The sequence below is a fragment of the Elaeis guineensis genome, chromosome 2, assembly GCF_000442705.2.
Source record: "Elaeis guineensis isolate ETL-2024a chromosome 2, EG11, whole genome shotgun sequence".
NCBI classification, from domain to species: domain Eukaryota; kingdom Viridiplantae; phylum Streptophyta; class Magnoliopsida; order Arecales; family Arecaceae; genus Elaeis; species Elaeis guineensis.
This window is the reverse complement of record NC_025994.2, coordinates 105,062,243-105,075,345: the sequence shown is the minus strand read 5'-3', so window position 1 is coordinate 105,075,345 and position 13,103 is coordinate 105,062,243. Positions and strand designations below refer to the sequence as shown.

Here is a 13,103-nt window from a genome sequence, read left to right as displayed (position 1 = left end):
GTTCTCTTCTCCTTCCTCGATTCTAAATGCACATTGCACCAACTTCATATAAGCAAGCTTCAACCAGCAAAATGGTGATTCCTCAAGCAAGATTCAATAAACAAAATGGTAGTTCTCAGATCCCATCACTAATATCAATTCTCAATAACTTCATCAACTGAGCCAATTGACACACCCAAAAATTTTCACCAAAATCATGAAATTTTAGATTTATCATCTCTACTAACCACCACCCAACCAACACCCCCCCCCCCCCCCCCCCCCCGGGGGGACAGTATCTTCGCACCCCCTCTCATCAATAACCATTCATTAAAAGAAGTAAACAACATAACCTCCTAAACCATGTGGGAGGCGCAACCAAAGCTTTAGTCAATGATCGAACTGTACACAGCTGAATATACCAAAGAACAAGACCCGTTTAAGCAGAAAGCACACACATTGAACAAGTATCTTCTAATCACATATTTGATGCTTCATCCAGTTAATGATCATTTTCGTATCACTAAACTGTACCTGCTGTAATGATTTGCCCATCATATATGCATTATAATCTATCATCAATAATAAAGAGCATCATGTTATTCCAAACTCTATATACCATGACATATTGACAAGCACGCATACATTTACACATCAAAAACACATAACAGCAAATGCAAAAATGCATATATACGGGTTCATATATTTGAGAACTTCACAATAATTAGCTAATGGGAAGAGTAAAAAGGAGAATATTTGTTTCTGGGCTACACATTCTGGATATCTCTGAAGCCACCATGCCACAGATATTAGCAATCACAAAATTTTACCATCGCTGCAAGGAAACCAAGATAATGATCAACAGTATCAGTTCGCTAATTTAGATCAAGGAAGCCTTAAAACACCACAACCATCAACATACCTTATTCAAAAATCTAAAACTTCATAATTCCTTTGACTAATACCAATTAGCCTTACTATTACAAATCTTTATCAATTATCATACTACATCTTCATTTCCTGCTTCTGCACAGAAAAGGTGTTGCAACAATCAGCATGCATGATAAGCAATGATTTATTTAACAATAAAATAAAATGTAAACAAGAAAAGTGTGGAACAAGTAATAAAACAAAAGCACCAGAAATATTACAACTAAAATGATGCCCGAACATTCATAGTCACTGCAGCACAAGGCATGGCTGCTGTTTACACTTACGATAGCATAAATAAGGCCATGTTAACAGTACCACTACGGTAACTAGACCCATCAAACTATTAAATAAAATCTAAGATTTTTAATATCTACCCTTGATTCATAATAGCCTATTAAAACTTATAAACAACAAAAAATAAAAGAAAGTTTTAAAAAGTTAAATTACATCTAATAAAACTCCCTGAGTTCTGCAGCCATCCTATGATCTGAGATCCCTATTAATGTGTGTGCAAGTTATAGAATAATAGCATCCATATTTGCAAGAAGGAGAAGTGAATATGTCAGCAAAGAAACTGAATCAAGCGCAGGTAAGAGGAAGATGGAAGGAAGAAGAGGAAGGACTGAGAAAAGAATAGATAGGAGAGAACTAGTCGGCCATAAGAAGAAACAACCCTCATTTCCATTCCCCAAGAAGTGAGAAAATAGAACATGACACCTTCAAATCAAACCCTAAAATATCACCCATTTTTCACTTCCATAAACTAATTCAAGATGTGGATTATTAAGTAATCTTCTAGTCTCAACCATAGACTTTAAAACATACTAAAACTAAAAATTAAACAGAAGTAAAAGATAAAATATAGCAGATTAAACAGTTAAATAAATCAATGCTTATTGCCGACCATGCACAGCTCTTCAATTCACCAGTTGGTTAAAGATTATTTTGCAGGAGGAGCAAGCTGATGCAATCCAAGTTGAGTATGGCGTTCTAAGTTCTCTTTGCATGTATTATTTACAATTATCAACAGTCAAACAAAAGGGACGCCTTTCCAAACCTAAGTTGTATTTATGCATGCAAGCACATGCTTCAAAGCAACCTCTGGATCACAAAGATTTTTTTTAGTCTTAGCTACTTCAGGGATGATAATCACTAAAAAGAAAAGGTTTAACTTTAGTCACAAGTATATGCTAAAAACAGGTCATGTTAATGACACAAACAATTTTTTTCTTATTTTGAATTTTGAAAGATGGTCTAAAGATGTGCTATTAAAAAAATCTGCTGTATTGGATTACTAACATAGATTGAGAAATCAAGAGCAAGTCTTTGACAATTAGTATTGTAATACATAGATTTGAGCATTGTAACCACATAGATATTGAGTTGCATTCAGCGTGATAGATATTTTTCTTTTCTTGGTCATTTCATTCTCATTTGAATGAGGATTCCCCTTTTGAGTCATAGATTTAACCTCATTCATAGTATTGCCTAGAGTGACTTTATCTCCTCTTCTTTAGGTCAGAAATCAGATTTTAAGATCCTAGAAGACATTTTGCATAGATGACTTAGAAAAAGATTGCATCAGACAGCCCATAATCATAAAGGAATTCTTACATAAAATGTTGAAAGAAATAACAAGTCATGTAATTTGTCCTACTATTGACCAATAACATAAGGAAGAATTTAAGCTGTCTTGCATATAATGGTTTTGTAGCAATCATCCATCTCATGTGTTCAACTGAAGTTCGTATTGCATTAAAGAACAATAATTAAATTTTCTATGGATAAATGAACAATGAGTATTCTGATTAAATTCACCATCAAGGGTGCAGTATGTTCAGTTGCATAAGCTCTCAAGCTCAAAATTATAGCTGCCAGTTTGGTGCACCAATTATGCAAAGCACCAAACTTTTGTAGAAGTGGTCAAAAATGAAAAAGAATTGCCCTGCTGTTTACAAGAGTAAGGATCACTTTACCGTCAGGGGTTATTTTATGGAAATTTGTAAGGTCTCAAGCTCAGCATTAAGACTGCGAGTTTTCAGCATCAAGGATGCAAAGCACCAAAGTTTTGCAAAGGTGGCCAAAATGAAAAGGAACTTCACATCTGTCTACAAGAATGAGGTACATTGAAAGTCTCTTCTTTAGGGCCTCCTGCAGCCATAATCTTCAGAAGTTATTTCGCTCTGTATCTCTCAAGCCCACCACTGGACTATATTCTCACGCTCATGATGTTTAGACCCTTTTCTATTTAGTGAAATAAAAAAAGAATACAGATATGTACATATCATATTTCATGGTTTATGTCTGTGTCTATGAGTGTATATATATGCATGTCTGCACTCCATACATAATTATATCATATAGCCTTTTGCACTTAAGAAGTTTTAAAGCTGCATGAACTAAAATTTCCTAATTTCAATGTCAATTATATAAACATCACAAAATTTTAGCAATCAAGTGACAAGGCATCACAAATTAAAAAAAAAAAAAGAGGAATAGTTGCACCTAAGATTCACCATCTCGGTATCGGATTTCATATCGGTATCATCTTATTATAATGTCGCTACGAGGTATAGTATGAGATAGCAACACATACCAAGTGCCGGTACAGTACAAGACTGCATACCAGTTAAGTTCTGATATAGTATAGTATGCCCAGTACGATATGGTATGGTACCAGTCTGTCTGGTGAACCTTGGTTGCAGCCATAAGAAAAACAAGATTCTAACAACACTTCATGGTATACCAACAAAACCTAAAAATAAAAGAAAATTTTGCCAATAGACTACTAGTAAAATGAAAGGATAAATACATATTTGCTTCCAGAAATCAGAGGTTATCCTAAACAAATTTTATAATATCATGGATTGTGATAGCCAAATTACTTCTAAATAATATGCAATTTCAACATCCAAATAAACAAGCTAAGACATCTAAAACTATTTGTTTGATTTATGAGAAAAAAGACCTGTTTTCAAAAAACTTACATTTGCACCTCCATTCAGGTCAATAATTCAGAAAAATTTATCCCCAAGGAACATAAAAGCTCACCACTCAGATACCATAAACAAGCTTTTGATTTCTTGTCTTATTCAGCTACCCACCTTTCCTCAATTTGTCATGCTCATCCCGCATGGTCTATTGAATCAGTGTCCCTAGAATGTGTGATACATTCTTCACTGACCTATCCATATGTCTACATTAAGCATATCCAGAAAGTTGCTTGAATTACATATAAAACTCATAGGAAAAGAAATAACCTTATGACAATAACAAAAGCTCCAAACTTGCATGAAGCTAACCAAAGAATTATCGTATCACATACCATACCGATGCTGGTCAGAAGTGAACAGCATATTCTTAACATAATGTACCATACCAACAATCTGCAAACATCAGCATAGACACATCTTCTACCATATGTAACATCAAAGCCTCAGAGTCCAGCAACATGTGAGGGGACTTTGAAGCCCTTCACACAATATCTGCTCATGGGCCCATGAAACATATAACTAACAGATCTCCCTTCCTTCCAATGTACTACTTGATTACCTTACTCAATAGAACCCTAGCATGCTCAGGGTTGTTAAATGATGATTTCAACACACACAATGGAATGTGTAGGCTTCTCTTGGAGGCAGTACTACAACTTAATATCTTCTATAATACAAATTTAAAAGAAAACAAATGGAAATTTTAGCATCTTTGCCTTTCTCATGTGCATTGCACAGCCAAACCTAGTTCATCAAAATACCAAAAGATGCAGAGCTGTGCTGCATTAGAGAACCTATTTTTTGCATCAAAACTAGTCTCTTCTAGTGGGAGATAGACATATTTTAAACACTGAAGAACAATTTTTGTCACACATAAACAACTACAACATCTCAAAGAACATTAAAGGTGTGCTCTAATTGACAAGCACAACCTGAAATAATATGTAACATTATCTACATAAATCTAACGAACATATCAATGAAAACTAGTATTATATTGGACTCCACAAATAGAAACAAGAGACTGAAAAAAAATATGAAATATCCCCACAAGAAATAGTGGACTATGGGTAAGTCCATGCAAATAATTAACTATAATCAAATGCCAAATGATGTTGGTTTATTTGCTAGCATACAGCAACAATAAAACATGAAACAGGCCAGCACAAGTCCATAGATACTTCTATGGGATTGTTCTCATGTTGACAATAGTGTCATGCAGTATAAACTATATGGCAAAGTATGACAGCAACTGGCATTAGATCCTTACAATAACCAAAAGCAACCAGATGTCAACCCTCATCAAACTTATTCCACTACAAGGAAAAAATGACTAGAACAATTTCAGATTAGCAATTCTTTTATATAAACTCCTAATTATACAGAATCATGCTTTCACCAAAGACAGCATTGTTTATCAATAACACCTAAGGTCTGTTCTTTCACTTGAAAAACTCTGATGTAAGTAAAGCAAATAGAAGCCGTATCTCACCCAGGTAACATCTAAAGAAAATAAAAACCTTCAGCACTCAATAAGTACATAGAACGATGGCCCTGTTTCTGAGTAACCTATTTCAAAGGCTAAAACCATGACTCCTATTTCTACTTAAGAAATAAAACAAGTGTTTTCCTTCTCCTGATCAAATGAAACAGAATTTCAAAGGTTGAAAGGCCAATTATCCACCTCCAGCCTGAAGATTCAATTGATTAGATGTTCTGCAAGACTATTAGCTAAAAGTTTTTTTCTCTGTCCAACCCCATCTCAAAGGATATAGACAGAATCCTAAACAAGATCACTAACAAAGATTCCCTGTGCATTATCAGTCAGGCAAAGCTCTATGACAAAAAGGTGGGCCAGAGAAAAGAAAATTAATGGAATGAAGCTGCTGAACCGAATGAACAGTGGAACTCACATATAGACATCTTGGATGAGGGACAAGTTAGAGTCTAATTAGCTTCCAACAGATTTTTAAAAAAAAAAAAGAATCTATAGTTATAGATTTTCAATAGACCATGTTCTGTTCCTACTTAATTTAATATTATTTGTACACCCAATAGAATGTAATATCGTAATTTAGATGGAATTCATCGCAGGAATAGCATAGGGAGTTAACAGCCTCACCTAAGAATGTTCAAATTAGACAGCTCTTGAGTACTCAGGTTTGCTCATTAATAGGAAACCGACCAAATTCAATTCATTTGACAAAATTCAGCACCACCAATGCCAGTTCTAAGGCTGGATAAAAAGGGGAATAATTGATATTAGGTTGACAGCTGATGATAAGAAGCATATCCTTATGATCATTATGAAATCGATCCAGCCAATTATAAGAAGTGTATCATTATGAAATTGATCCAAACCCTAAACAGAAACACTTGGCAGATGAGGATCCATGTAGCAGAAGAAGGCAGTTGGAACAAGGCATGGCATGTTATTTTTTAAAGAAAAAGAAAAATCATAGTGAAGTATTAAGTGACAATAACGCAGGTTGTGGAGGGTGAATCAGAAACAGTGAAGTGATACTGATACACATATTTGCCGGATATGATCAAAGGCAGCATATCCACTTCCAGGAGCTGAAAAGTGTGTCTTTGAAGGCTTGAACAAGCAGCTGGAGTATCAAAAGAGAGATTGATTTGCAGGTTCATGCCCAATAGATTGAAAAGGAGCAAAAATGAACTTGTCAAATCAAGAAAATACTCTAATATGTGGAAGAATACATCCAAATTACCAATCCCAGAATCTTTTACAAATGGAGATGGCAATAGATCGGCGGAATTGACAGAAAAGACCATTCAAACGGATATATTAGTGGTGAGATTGGACATCCAACCAAACCCACTACTTTTGCAGATATCTTGAATTGCATTTTTGAAGATAGATCTAGTAACTGTAAAGTAGGACCATGCTAACACCCACACAGGTTACACCTGCAGATACTAGCATCTGCAACCATTAGTTAAACAATAAATTATCTAAATAAGAACAAAAGCCATCTACTGCCATAGAAGGAACAGAACAGACAGTAATGGCACCTATTTTATTTATTTAGCTTCATTGTTAAATGGTTATGAGTCACTACGCAATCTAAATTTCAACATATATAAATGTGAAAAGATAAATAAACATACTAATATTAAATTACATGTAATATTGTCTCATTGAAAAAATTAATTTTGTTGCTTACTACATCTTACAAAAAGAAGAACTAGCAATGACCAAATACATTTACATGCTAGCCATTTCATGCACAAAACCATTGCATATGATGGATTTAAGAATCTAAACAAAGAAAAAAAAAATTTTGAAGAGAGCCAGTTATCCCAAAACAAATCAAATAACTGAACCTATCCTTACTATTGCAAATTTATGTATTCCGCTCCCAATGCCAGGTTAGCATCCATCACTGCCAACTTCTATAAGTCATTTTCCCACACTGCAGCCATTTCTATTATTCACCTTACCCTTCCCTTCCTTGACTCTTCAAGACAAATTCGAGTCGCTTCCACTCCAAAAGCCTAGTAAGATCTTTGTTGCACATGGCTGTACCACCTAGTTTGGTGTTCCATCCTCAACTAATAACTTATCCATGCAACATAATGTTCATAATTCCGTGATTCTCCTTGTTCACCCAAATATCCATGACTGATCTCACTAATTTCATCTTTGCCATGTTCTCGACATACCAAATATGCTTAGGGCCTCTTCTTGCCCCATATTTTAATCAATACAAAATTGTTGGACTTGTTACCTTCTTACTAAACTTCCATCATGTCTAAAAGACCCAGAAGTACTACTTTTCCTTATCTATCTTATTGTAATAATACATTTCAACTTTCACCATTCTTCCAACAGAATTAGTTTAACAAAATGATAGTATAGAACATTCCTTGGCTGCCAAAAATACGGAAGCCTTTGAACTCCTGGTTTATGTCTACTAAATTTGACTTGTACCATGTTCTAGCTATGCCAATCCTTAAACCTCCATATCTTTAGCCTTATTTTCAACCCAATTGTCTTCTTACCAATTACATAATTTACATATAACATTGGCACCTCTTCTTAAGACCCGTTAGAAGAATTTCCCCTCACTGGAATGTTTTTCTTGAGAAGCTGATGTCTGGGTATATGATGCCCGAAAAAGTATTTTTGCATGTTTCGTTGACCATGAAAAAGTGGCACATTCCAGAATTGCCTATGTTTGGTTGAGCATTTATTTTCCTAAGAAAGTTGTATAAAATACTTGTTATGCCCTTAATAAAAGGAAAGACCACCCCATTCTGTCTAAAAGCTTAAGGGCATTTTTGGGGAAAAAATTACTTCAATTCCCAATCAGTGGGAATTAGACTTTCCCATGTCCCATATGGATGTTTTTCCCATAAAATGTGGGGAATCTTATTCCCATGGAAAAGCTACTTTCCGATCTCTCTCCTTTGAAAACTCCGCCCAAAGATGAGGCACTTCTCCATTTTTCCATTAACCACACTTTCCCTCTCCTCTTCCCATGAGCCAAACAAGTCCTTAAATATCAATAGCAAGCTTATCTACCATGTGTTTATAAAGCTTAACAACAGTAAGAGTTTACATTTGAATTTTAAATAGTCATACAACTAAAGCTGACTTATCTCTTGATAATTATACGTAACACCTATTGTTACTCCTATACATATTCCTATTGTTACTCCTATACATACTCTTGATAATTATATGAAACTCCTATTGTTACTCTTATACATACTCTTATATATAGGACCTTTGCTTCAAATGTGAATTCCCTCAATACCTACTGAATTACCTCTTATGGTACTCTCAAAATATTTTTTATCTGGAATAATTGAACATTTGTTGATTCTTTATCCTCTTCAAAGTCAGTTGTCTAAACCAGAAATTTCCTATATGGTTGATCTTTCAGGTTTAATGCCATATTTGCTATTGTTAATCTTTTTAATTTCTGTTTCATCACCCTCTCAAAGAAATTCTTTCTGTGGCTCATAAGTTTCATTCACAAATAACTGGTACAATATTGAATAATGCCTTTATCCTTTTGAAAGGGAACATAATAATTTTTTCAACCAGTTGTTATCATAAATCTCTCACTGCACAAGCTAGCTAAAGAATGGTTTACAATCCTCAATTGGAAATTCATTCATCTCTTGTTTAGCATTTTCCAAACTTTCAAGATGTCACTGAATATGCTATCTACATGAAATAAACAAATTTATCCCATGAAACTACATTGTAATTACACTCGGCCACCTGGTATCAACTAAGCATCTTATTTCTAAAGATGTTTACAGTTTTCTTAATTTAGTGCATATGATTTTAAAATTTTCTTAACTGTTAATGCAGCTATTCAGTCTACATGTCAAATTTTCCACCTTACACTATATTGCTCGAGCTTTTGAATTGTTGAAAGATACACATGGCTTATATTTAGATTTTTCTTCCTTTTTTTGTCATAGAATAAAGATGGGCAAAGACCATTAATTTCATTTCAAAGAGGATGAAATAAAGACAAACAAGTCAATCTACATCCCACCTCAAAACCAACAAGCAGTCCTCAATAAACACTCGAAACATATTTCCTTGAATGGTTTCAATATCTTTTGTTTTCACATGTAGAAATGGTAGAAGACCACAAAAGGCTGAAAAACTTAAATCCTCAAAGGATATCCACCACCAATCTAGCTGATACATTGAAGATTCTTTTATTTCTTGCAATCCAAATTCTCTGCCAAATACCATAGTAAGCGTATTACAACCTTTCCTGAATTTTCTCTTAAACCTTTTCATGTTTCCAAGATCCCCAAGCTGAAAGCAACAAGCCCTTCTCTTCACACTTCTACCGCATACACTTATGATCAATGCCAATATTCATATATCACCTTATCTAAAGTAGATGTAAAATTATACATTTGCTAACACCTAGTGTTCATCATACCAAACTATAGTCAACAATTCACAAATGTACATCCTTTACTTATTCTCCTTGCAAGACCAGCCAAATTACTATTTATCCCCTCCTAATGTGATTTCATGATTTTCCTTCAAAAGCTACAGGTGATGACTATTCAATGATCAGAAAAATTACCTCCTCCACCAGTACCAAGTAAATGGTCAGCTTGTTCCTTCTACGTCTGAAATATAGACTATGTTCATTATACTCCCTACCAGTTTAAATACTACTACCTACATGTTTATCAGAAAATAAGCAAGCCAAGGCTTCTTCAACCTCTGCCATAGAAAAATAATTGACATGTGCTAAATAGCTTGAACTAGGAGTTATGATGTAAATAAATATTTTTTTTCAATAAGAGGAATTAAAAGCTCACCTGAGATTATCTTTCAGAACCAACAAGAACATCAACAAGTCCACAGCAATTCCACCACCTCGCAGGATGCACTACCAATGGGGAACACGGTGCAACCTACAGCCATCCAGTTAACCCCCCATCAGTAACATTACCCTAAAGGAGTGAAAGAAAAGATTAATACAACCCCATTTCAATACCTCAGTATATGGTATAGCCTCCGCTCGTCCGGGACCTTGGATGGCTTCCCTACTCGCATAAAACTGTTCTCGAGTTACATCCTCATCTGGCAGAGCCACTACTTTCCCTTCACGTTCATAGGATGGCTGTTCTTTAACCTTATCCTCATCTGGCAGAGCCACTACTTTCCCTTCACGTTCATGGTATGGCCATTCTTTAACCTCATCCTTATCTGGTGGAGCATCGTGTTCATGGGATGGCCATTCTTTAACCCCATTCTTATCTGGCCGAGGCACTACCTTCACTTTGCATTCATATGATGGCAGAGGCACAACCTTAACTTCGCGTTCATACGATGCCTCTTCTCTGACCTCCTTCTCACCTGGCAGAGGCACAATCTTCACTTCCCATTCGTATGATGGCTCTTCTTTGATCTCGTCCTTCGCTGACAGAGCCACTACCTTCACTTCACATTGATGGGGTGGATGTTCTTTAACCTTATCCTCATCTATCAGAGCTGCTACTTTCCCTTCATGTTTATGAGATGGCCGTTCTTTAACCTCATCCTTATCTGTCAGAGGCAATACAATCGCACCATTTTCATGCCATGGCAGTTCTTTGGTCTCATTATTATCTGGCTGAGGCACTACCTTAACTTCGCATTCATAGGATGGCCGATTTTTGACCTCATCCTCATCTGGTAGAGGCACAATCTTAACTTCGCGTTCATAGGATGCCTCCTCTTCTCTGACCTCGTCCTCACCGGGCAGAGGCACAACCTTCGCTTCCCGTTCATATGATGGCTCTTCTTTGATCTCATCCTTCGCTGCCAGAGCCACTACCTTCAATCCACATTTATGGGATATCCCAACCGGAGCTTCTTTCAGAATCTCAACTGGGTCTTCTGTTTCTTGTTCCACCTCTTCAGTTGTAAGCACGCTCTGCTCGACAGCAACAACCGATTCCTCCGCCGGTTTCTCCATTTCGGTCCCTTCCGCATCCTCCGCTTCGCGAGACTCTCCCTTCCCCACCTCATCTCCCGCAGCAGCCACCGTTTCCACTCCCAGCTCGGTCGCATCTTCGTTAGCACGCTCATCTGGCTGCCTGTCAACCGCCGGCTCGTCGGTCTCTCCGTTACCATTTTCCCAGCTCTCAACCGCTGAATTAACGGCAACGCGGTGAAATCCAGGAGTTTCCTCCCCTGTCTCCTCGGCCAGAGGATGGTTCGCCGGAGACAACCGGGTCGCAAATGGCGTCTCCGACAGCGTCTCGCTCCGCCTCCCGTTGTCGTGGGGCATCCGATGCTCATGTCCATCACCTGGTCCACAAATGAAACACATATTCAAGAAACACAGATACAAAAGAAAAAAAAAAAATGAAAGCGAGATGGGGATTTAGAAGTCGGGGACACAAACCTTCAGGTTGAGGTGGAGGGGAGGGAAGAGGGTCATTAGATGGGGAAACGGGTGGATGGGGGATGCTGCCCGTCTCCTCCTTTTTCTCCTTCCCCTTCTCCTCCTTCTCCTTCTTGCGCTTGGCTGCTTTCCTCTTCTTCGCCCCGGACGGCATGATGACGACCGCCTGCTTTCTTTTCTTTTTTCCTTGCCCCCCAACACCACAATCTCAATCTATATAGATATAAACGGGATCGGATGAGGAAAAACAAAATCCGAGAGACCAGTGGACCCTATTCGAGATTCTTTAGGGTTTGGGCTTGGGTTTGGGAGGGAGATGAGAAGAGAAAGGGAGAGGGAGAGAGAACAATGGGGATGATGACTGATCTTGGACAGGAAAAGGTGTTGGTGTGGGAGGGAGAGGGGAAGCAGTGGGACCTTTTTTTGAGGCGGGGGATGGCGGGAGAGTGGGAAAATGGGAGGGGAGGGCGGCGGGGTTGGGGCTCGCTTTCGGAATCATAAATCTATCCCTTCCCAACGTTACATCGCCGTCTACACGCGGTAACTAAGTCGGTGGGGACGGCCGACGGCATATCATGTCATTATTCATTGGAGGTGCGGACAAAGGACGAGGCTTCTGTCATATAAAACAAAAACTTGGGAGGGAATAAATGTGGCATCAGATGTGGGAGCCACTTTGTCTGTACTTTGGATCCGCAACGCGTGCGTTCTGTCGCAGCCTCGCAGGCCTTTCGTCGCCCGCGAAGTTCTTTATGCACCGCGGGCGGTGCGCGGTAATTGGTTCCCGCGCGGAGTCGATGGAAAAAAAAAAAAAAAAATTTTGTTCGCACGTCGCAATTCGATTCCACGTATGAACTAATCATCACGGATGCTGCACGTATTTCTGCACCGCCCGCTGTGCCCAAAGAATTCCTCCACGGTGCCCACCATATGGGCCTAGGCCCGCATTCCCATTTTTGCATATTTCGTGTTTAAAAAATAAAATAAAAATTTGTACCAAAAAAAACATAAAATAAAGATCCATTTATTTTTAAATTATCTATTTTTGAAAAATTTTGGAAATGAATGATTTCAGACCCGTGTTTGGATGAGTCAGGAAGGTTTGAATCAAGCAAACCAAAACTTGCCATGGATTGCTTTTTCATCCACATATTAATGCTTACATGAATATATTATAGATTTCATTTAACATACAATAACTGATATAATTGTAAATACTAACAATAAAACAATTATATGTTATAGTATTTGTTGAAATACTATATTATATTGGAATTGTCATGTTATGGCA

The 13,103-nt window shown here is 37.3% G+C and overlaps 1 protein-coding gene across 4 annotated transcripts; it reads right to left on the bottom strand.

Annotated features, from left to right (window-relative positions):
• Positions 1-644: 644 nt before the first annotated feature.
• Positions 645-12,292, bottom strand: LOC105045881 (uncharacterized). Of its 4 annotated transcripts, XR_003801683.2 has the most exons (6): positions 11,813-12,292; positions 10,418-11,715; positions 10,239-10,334; positions 2,889-3,063; positions 902-1,005; positions 645-814 (listed from the first exon to the last, which is right to left on the bottom strand). XR_003801683.2 is itself a non-coding variant. In XM_010924312.4 (4 exons), exons 1-3 carry the CDS (start codon positions 11,964-11,966, stop codon positions 10,245-10,247), a joined length of 1,542 nt encoding a protein of 513 aa, XP_010922614.1. In that variant the 5' UTR covers positions 11,967-12,291; the 3' UTR covers positions 645-1,005; positions 10,239-10,244. The 4 variants fall into 4 exon arrangements, 1 of the variants encoding a protein (XP_010922614.1); XR_012138993.1 differs by having other exon boundaries at positions 645-1,005; XR_003801682.2 differs by lacking the exon at positions 2,889-3,063 and having other exon boundaries at positions 11,813-12,291.
• Between the last annotated feature and the right edge of the window lie 811 nt (positions 12,293-13,103).

What these genes read in the sequence shown, in the direction of transcription:
- LOC105045881 (XM_010924312.4), bottom strand. Translation starts at nt 11,966, where the DNA reads ATGCCGTCCGGGGCGAAGAAGAGGAAAGCAGCCAAGCGCAAGAAGGAG. An exon ending in CCCTCCACCTCAACCTGAAG is followed by an intron (nt 11,716 to 11,812) that starts GTTTGTGTCCCC and finishes TTTGTGGACCAG; the next exon opens with GTGATGGACATGAGCATCGG. An exon ending in AGGCTATACCATATACTGAG is followed by an intron (nt 10,335 to 10,417) that starts GTATTGAAATGG and finishes GGATGGCTGTAG; the next exon opens with GTTGCACCGTGTTCCCCATT.